Below are 7,927 nucleotides of genomic sequence, written 5' to 3'. Positions count from 1 at the left end.
ACAAACATCTGAGGCTGCTTCCCCCACGTACGAGCACGCACCCGCGTCACCCGGACAAGAACTCACGGCTCCTGAGAGATGTGAAGATATTGGATAGTGCATCAGCAATCACTGCCCCCAGCTAGAGAAGGCAAATACAAAATTCCTTCTCCCTGTTCTGCACTTAACATTTTTCTTTCCAGTGTTCCCCTTCTTTCTATTCCCCTCTTGAAAGAAAGATGATGTTTGATTGGAAACCTACAGCAAGTCCTTCCAAGTCCCCACACTTCCTTTAAAGTCCTCATTGAGCAACCTGCCCAAAGCTCTCCTCGTTCTTTTGGGGCTGATGCCAGGGCCTGAGGGCTTGCAGCAGGGATCATTTATTTCCATCCCCGTACATCGCCAAGCACATTGATAACGCTTCAGTACCTGAACACAAAGCTGCATCGAGATGCTGCTGAAGCTCCTTGTACACGTGTGTGTACGTGCACATCCCTAAGTACTGGTAGCAGAAACCCCTCAAACTCTCTCAGAATTAACCAGGCAGCCCAGCTGCCCTCCAGAGGGCAAGAAACTTTCCCCAGAGTTGACCCCACCAGGTTGGAGCTCTGTTTGTGTAGTTTTCAGAGGAATCTTTGCGTGGCTCTCAGCCACAAGACTGGCATTGAATTTCCATTATCATCAGGTTTATACCCCCTTCAGCATACATCGATGTTTTAAAGTAACACATTGGCTGCACTCTTTAGGTGTGTTGTGTCAAGTGGAAGGGAATACCTCTTTCATCTTAAAAACAATGCCCAGCACATGATGAGGCAGCACCTGAAAAATACATCCCAAAAACAGATTTTCCAACAAGGACTCTCTTCCTTCCCTTCTGAATCAATTCGCACACCGCAAACTTGGATCAGATTTGAGCTTGTTCTGAAACTGCATGCACCTCTCTTACAATAAAGATCTTCTCCATTCAGTTCGTCTTGGTTCTGAGAAATCTGAAATACCAGAAATCCAACTGTCTGTCAGGTTAGCTGCAGAGAAATACTCTTTAACATTCAAAATATTATTTAATAGTTAATATCCAAAAAGAGCCATAAAAGCTGTAGAGAACAGTGTGCTGAGTGATGCCAATCATCAGTCCAACTGATGAACGAGTATTTACCATGTTTAAATAATGGTATCAGCTGGCTTTACTAAAACAGCCTTTGAACCAGAACTGCAAGTCCGTATATTCAGTTTGTATTTAGAATTGGTGTCTCTGCTCTCAATTACCTGAATTAAGTTCAAATCAGAGAAAAAATGTGCGCTAGAAGGACGGAATTTTCAGTTCTGAGTAAAAATTAATTCATTTTTCCAGGGAACAACTAAGTTTAAAATGCACAAATAAATCTGTTTAACGTGCAGTTAGGCTACTAGGTTACTCAATAGTTCTATGCGAGTTCTTCCCATCATGATGGAAAAGCTTATCCTGTTACCATGTGAGGTTTTAACTCGATTAAAAAATTTAATTACAAATGCTCTGTAGGAGGCAAACATGGCCTTGCATTTTACAGTAGTGTGCTTGGTATCATTAATCTACAAAGACTCTTCCTTATAAAAATGGTGGGGGGAAAGGGGCTTATTAATACCATTGATACGTTCTGCCCTGTTCTCTCTCAGAGCCAAGGTGCTGCTTAATGTTTCCCTAAAAAAGTTAACCTATCTGTAGGGAAATTAATACCTGTATACACCAGCTGAGCACTGTAACTCAGAGTTTGAATCCAGGTTGAAAAAAAAGAAAAGAAAAAGAAAAAAAAAGTGAATTAGGAAAAAACATTAGTTAGGCACAGCAGTGCCTTAATGAAGTCTGTGTTTGCAGACTCTGGCCTATGTCCCAATAAAACTGTGGCTCCTGGGATCACAGACAGCATTTAGAAGTGTTCTATTTTCATTTTCTGTTATTCAACAAAAGGGATAATGATTAATAATAAAATCTTAGTAATCTAAGGAAAGAAAGACAGGCTCAAAAGTGAGATTTTATTCATATCTGTTACTTATTCACAACCCAAAGTATGATAAAACTGATAAAAACAGCCTAGAATGTTAGTTTACATCACTAAATTCACATTTTTATTAATTAATACTGAAAGGAAAATGACAACATAGCAGGTTCAGAAAAACAGGTTGGCTACTAAGACTGAAAAATCTACACCACCTTACCCGGTCACAACTGGTTGCTTGTTTAACGTTTATTATTTAAAAACAACAAATTACAAAATTTCAGATACACCCAGCCTCTGTGCTCATAAAATAAATCTTCTGTCATATCAAATTTCAGGAGAATGGAAAGAATTTTCTGCTGATACATTTCAACGCGTAGTAAAAGAATACTGAGTGCTCTCCCCACCTGTGCAGCAGCGTAACACTGCAGTCTGAGTCGCGCCTCGATCCGACTCATCTGGAGAACCATTTTGCAAGCCACCATGCAAGTGCATCGTTATGATCAGGACGAACCATCCCTCGTGCATTAATGAAACCATCATCAAGCTACGGCCTCTGTGGACAGGCAGACCTCAGACTCCAGTGCACAAAATAAAGCAAAAAGTCAGCTTTGTATTTAAGGCAAAGACGAGAACAGATCTAGCAAACTGAGATGAGTACCTTCAGCTGCCACTGATTAACAGGAACTGTAGTTGCAGATTGCATTATGCAGAGATTGGTTGTACTTTATAAGATAAATCTTTAACACCGACATTGAGGCAGCACGTTGCCACCCTACCAGATAAACGACCACCACAAATTGAAAAAAATATATGCAGGTTAAACAGCAATGAAATAGCCAGCAGCTCGCATGCAAACATCATGCTAGGCTGTTACATTCTCAGGACTAAAAACTGTTAATTGTGTAAACAGAGGTTAGATAATCATCTTCCATTTCATTTTGTTTTCATTTCATATACTTCTTTTCTTTGTAATTTTTAAGAACAGACAGGGCCTTGCAGAACAAAGGTGTTTTACCAAATGTTTAGACCTGGAATTACGCTGACTTCTGTAACAAAGATTAAAATTAATCTGTTAATGAAAGAACTTTCTCCTCTTATTAATACATTTTAAAAGCCTCATTAGGCAAAGCAGCAGCCCTACTCCCAGTCCAAATGAAAAAATAACATTTTAATACTGCATTGTACTGAGAAAAAAACAACAAAAAAAAAAACAATTACTTTTAAAGAAAACAGCTGAAGCAGACTATGTCAGCAACTGTTCCAAGGGAAAGAGAAAAAGAATGCACACAGACAGCACAGTACCTAAACAGCCATTAAAACTGCTTTATCTGCCAATAACTGTTACATAAATGCAATGTACTAGGAAAGAAATACATTCAAATTAATGGTAGTTTTGAGTAAATGTGCTACAGGAAACCAAAAACAATCTGTCATGACTATACATACACAAATCAACCAACAAAACTTATTTACAAATATTTGTACCTACAAGCATAAGGACCAAGTTTAATACTTGTGAAATGTATCTGATTGCTAGATGTAGACTGGCAGAGCTCCATTCTTCAGCAATAACAGCACAACATTTCTACACTGCAACAACCATGTGGCTTCACTCAGGTCTATCCTGAAATTTTTGTGTCCAGTTGATCTGTATCATAGAACTGAAAAGCTGTCCAGGTGTTTTAACCCTCTTTTTTAATACCGACACACATTCACTACCCACCTGAGGCTTCCCAGCATTCTACCCAACAAGCAGGCAGCAACCTAGGGCTATTACTGTTACAAATTTGTCCAGTTTGCTCATAATGTGTTAATTTTGGATCACGTGGAGTCATTTTTCAAAGCACACGTTTCATCATCTGCTACATTTTTAATATTAAAAAAGGTTGAGTTATATAAAATTAAATCCGTATGCAAAATACTAAGCCCAGATGTGCTTAAAAATAGACTAAGTAGGTATTTAGTTACTGTCTGCTGCATTTTAACATGGGCATAATTAGCATCTAATAAAGAGCTAAAAGTTGTGTGTTTATGGAACTCAGCACTTCACCCAGTCATACAGTTAACTGGCCTCAAAGACTAACAAGCAGACCAATTCACAAGTACCCAAGTTGTTTACATAATTAAAAGAGTAAGATGCAAAGTCAAAAAAATATATTTTATTCCTTAAGATCAGGAAAGTAAAATAAAATGCTGGTTCTGTAACAGTGCAACAACTGCAGCGTATTTTGCACGCAGCACATGATTTGCTACATTTAGTGGCACTTAAGTATTATGCGGTAAATACTGAAAGTAAGACAAGTTTCTGATCTGCATAAGCATAATCACATTATTACCAGAGTTGCTAAGCTACAGCATTCTGAATAATACCAACTCAATTTTAGCACTTCAATCACTAGCCTTAATACATGTCAACATCCTGCTTTACGTCGTGCTAAGAAAGCAACCACTGAAGCCAAGTATTTCACGAACTTGCCAGTGTGCTTAGAGCAGGTTCAATCTGACCAATCGTTCTCATCAAATTCTGAATCGTCGTCAGAATCGCTGTATTCCACGGCGATGCGTCTTGAAAGGATGGTTGCCACATCATTGCCCACAGGCTCTCGCTTTGCTTCTTGCTCGCGTTGTTCTTGCACCTTTTTCAGCTGAATTCCTGTGGAGACAAATATGACGAAATTAAGCTTCCAGACTTTTCATTTCACATCATTATTGATGAGTTTTGTACTCTAGCAGTACGTTCAGGAAGAAAAACAAAAGAACCGTTGAATTAGAGGGTTTTCCCGAGCAAAGAAGAGACAAAAGACCAAAAAAAAGGCAGACTGGGATCCATTCTCAGAGCCTAAGTGCTTCTAGACTTCAAAAATTGCCAACAGTATGTTAAATATTCAAGACTGAATGTCCTTTATATCCAATACATGTCCTTTTTATCTGAAGAAGACACTTTTTACAAGTGTTTGGAAATACCATTAAGAAATACAGCTCTGTAGCATAATCCAAGTGAGGGATAGCCATTAGTCATGGATTAAAAATCATGAGGCTGAAAGCTGGTGTTGGATAACTCAGTTCTGAACAGATCCACGTGCTTCTAACAGAAGTTCTACCTGATAAACATAAATACCATTTTTGTTTTATTACATCCACACAAATATCAGAAGGTTTTTAACAAAGCTGAAGATCTTGGAAAATTAGGTTTTAGAAACGGATCAAAGTTGACAAATGTCAGAATGTGTGTGGGGTACCTGTTGTGGTTAACTCACTCTCTTGACGAAATTCAGCCTAACTAAGAACAGAAACCTTGAACTCAGATCACTGGAAAATAGTGCTTTCATTGAAAAAAAAAAAAATAGCTAAGACTCACCCATCCGGATGGCAGCAAGAAGATCACTTCGCGCATCACTTATTGGTGGCTGTGCAGCGTCATGGCGCTTCGCCTCAGCAGCGGGAGGAGCATGCATGGGGGAGGAAGAGAGGGATGAAGCTGCAGCAGGAGGGCCTGGAGGGGGGGGAGGTGGGCCAGGAGGAGGAGGAGCAGTGACAACAAGCCCACTAGGAGGAGGAGGATGAGTAGCTGCGTATGTAGAGCCCGTCACCAGTCCGGAATGGGAAGGTGGCCCAGGAAGCTGAAGGGGACTCACAAACGCGGTTTGTGCTGAAGGGATCATTGGGGGGGGAGGAGGAGGGGGAGGCCCCGTAGGATTGTAATAATCCACGATCTGAGCTGGAACCATCCTATGTAAAACAAAATGAAAATCTTGAATGCATCAGAAGTTAGGATTTACAGAATCAACACCCCTTAAACTGCTCTCACCCAGCCTTACCTCAAACCAAAAATTTGAAAGGAATTTCAACTGGTGCATTAAATATGTAAATGACCACAGGCACGTAAATTATCAAATCTTGATAGTATCAAAATTTAAAGCAGAAGTAGTAGTAAAGGGCAACCTCCTTTCAGAAGTCCACAAAAAAATTAGAATTATCTTATTACTGCTGCCTAGCTATCTATACAGCTATGTTTGTTACTCAATGTCTACTCTATAAAAATATTACGTACAGTGCCTATGATTAACAAGGGACCAAGAAAACTGCATACTGTGTATACCACTTCCATAAAACACAACCTTGGAACAAATATTAAGAGAGAATACAAGATGGGCATGGAGGAAAAAGGAAAGTAGGAATGGCAACATTTACCCAAGAGTCTATCATGCATCTCATGTGCTTCTTTAGTCAAGTTTATCTATGTAAGTATCATTCAATTAAATTGGTAAATTTAATTGATAATTTAAAGAAGCAGGGAAGAGAACAGGGAAGAGCTAAGTTATTTGTTAAAATGTCATTAACAGAGTTAAACAGAAAAAATGGGGAATTAGTGTAAGTGTTATAAAGTAGGTAAAGAACTAGATACGGGAGATGAAGTAAAGTCAATGACATTCAGCAACAGATGTCAATGTCTGACAGCAGTGACACACCACCAGTGGTCATGTACCTGGGGACTAACCACAAGTATTTTTGCTAAAACTGGAAATAACAGAGAGAAAATGCAGGTTGGAGCAGTCACTCATAGCATAACTGAGTCATCTACAGCATGATATTGTCATTAATCAGGCAAATGCTATTCCGGGATGCATCAAGTAAGGTTGAAAAAGCTTGGCTGGCTTAGCTCAAACTGACACAGACGAGAACAAATACAACTTTACTGGGGTTGTGACCTGAAACTGTAAGTTACTTGAGCAAAAGGACAAAAGAAAAAATAGGTACAGACTTGTTAGAAAATAGATGGTTTCTTGCCATCAGAGAACCAGTACCCTGGAGCAAGCCTTTCTTCAAAATGTTTTCAGGCTAAATATTTACGAAGGAGTTTGATAAATGCATAAACAGAATTACAAAGACGTCTGTGGCAGTAGGGAACTTGATTCTGTGTCTGAAGGGATCCCTGCCAGTTCTAGCATAAGCTCCTTTAAAAATCATTTCAGTGATGCAGCATAAAAATGGTCACATTAATCACATTCAGCAGTACCTTTTCCTATACTTTTCCTGGAGTTTAAAATATCCTAATTATGTTGTAACTACTTTTTACTACAAAGGAAAATTATGCCCTTTTTAAATTATACTAGGGACCTCTAACGTGTTACAAATATATTGATTTCACCACATTCAATATACAGCTAATTATTTCTGCTTTCACCCTTTCCTGACTCAATTTCAACTCATATATAAAAATTGTATCAAACTGGTTCTGTTCTCCTCAACGAAAGGTGCTCGATATTGAAGTACTTTTTTTTTTTTTTTTGTGCATGCCATTTGGTGTTGATGGTTATGAAAAACATGCATCCCTCTAGCTTTGTCAAGAATTCACTGGAGTAAATCAGGAGTTTTACCCATATTCTGCTGGTACCACAGGTACTGAGCTATGCTGGCCATCTGAAGGCTGGGGTGGAGGTGGAGGTGGTTGCTGAGGTCTGTTTAAAGTAGCATGTCGGGCTGTGGTAGAAGGTGGTCTGTATTCATGCTCATGGCTTTGGGATACTCCCATGTACTGTGGACCATCTCCTGTTCCATATGAAGGCATTGCTATCTGCTGATGGAGGGAATGATTCGGAGTGGCAGGATAAGAATAATCTGTAACATCAGATGCATGGGACCTAAAATTAAAGTAAATGGATGTAGAAGAACAGATTATGTAAGTGTAATGGCATTATCTGAACAGCTCACAAGAAAACCTAAAAATATAATCAGAATTATTTTTTCTTGCAGCAGGACTCCCTGATTGTCAAGCACCATTCCCATCTAAGTCCATTAGAAAGCACAAGAACAAATGCAACAAAAAATCATGGTTCAGCTTAACAGGACTTGAAAATAAATTTAGTCTGACAAGTCAGCATAAAAGGACTAAATCTCTAAATATTTCAGCATACTAACCACATGCACAATGCTCCCTTATAGGGGAAGACTTTAAAAATGCAAGAAAAGAA

The 7,927-nt window shown here is 39.0% G+C and overlaps 1 protein-coding gene across 3 annotated transcripts in view; it reads right to left on the bottom strand.

Moving 5' to 3' along the window:
• Window positions 1-2,059: 2,059 nt before the first annotated feature.
• The window catches only part of WASF3 (WASP family member 3), a 64,959-nt gene continuing 59,091 nt past the window's right edge, over window positions 2,060-7,927 (bottom strand). For all 3 annotated transcript variants that reach the window (XM_084539237.1, XM_084539239.1, XM_084539238.1), the window contains exons 9-11: window positions 7,334-7,597; window positions 5,314-5,684; window positions 2,060-4,608 (exon numbers count right to left, since the gene is read on the bottom strand). In XM_084539237.1, coding sequence (XP_084395363.1) covers window positions 4,451-4,608; window positions 5,314-5,684; window positions 7,334-7,597 — 793 coding nt within the window. In that variant the 3' untranslated portion in view covers window positions 2,060-4,450. The remainder of the gene's footprint in view (window positions 4,609-5,313; window positions 5,685-7,333; window positions 7,598-7,927) is intronic.

This window comes from Aythya ferina, assembly GCF_964211825.1.
Source record: "Aythya ferina genome assembly, chromosome: 1".
Taxonomy (NCBI): Eukaryota; Metazoa; Chordata; class Aves; order Anseriformes; family Anatidae; genus Aythya; species Aythya ferina.
The sequence above is the reverse complement of the archived record's forward strand: the minus strand, read 5'-3'. Positions and strand labels throughout refer to the sequence as shown.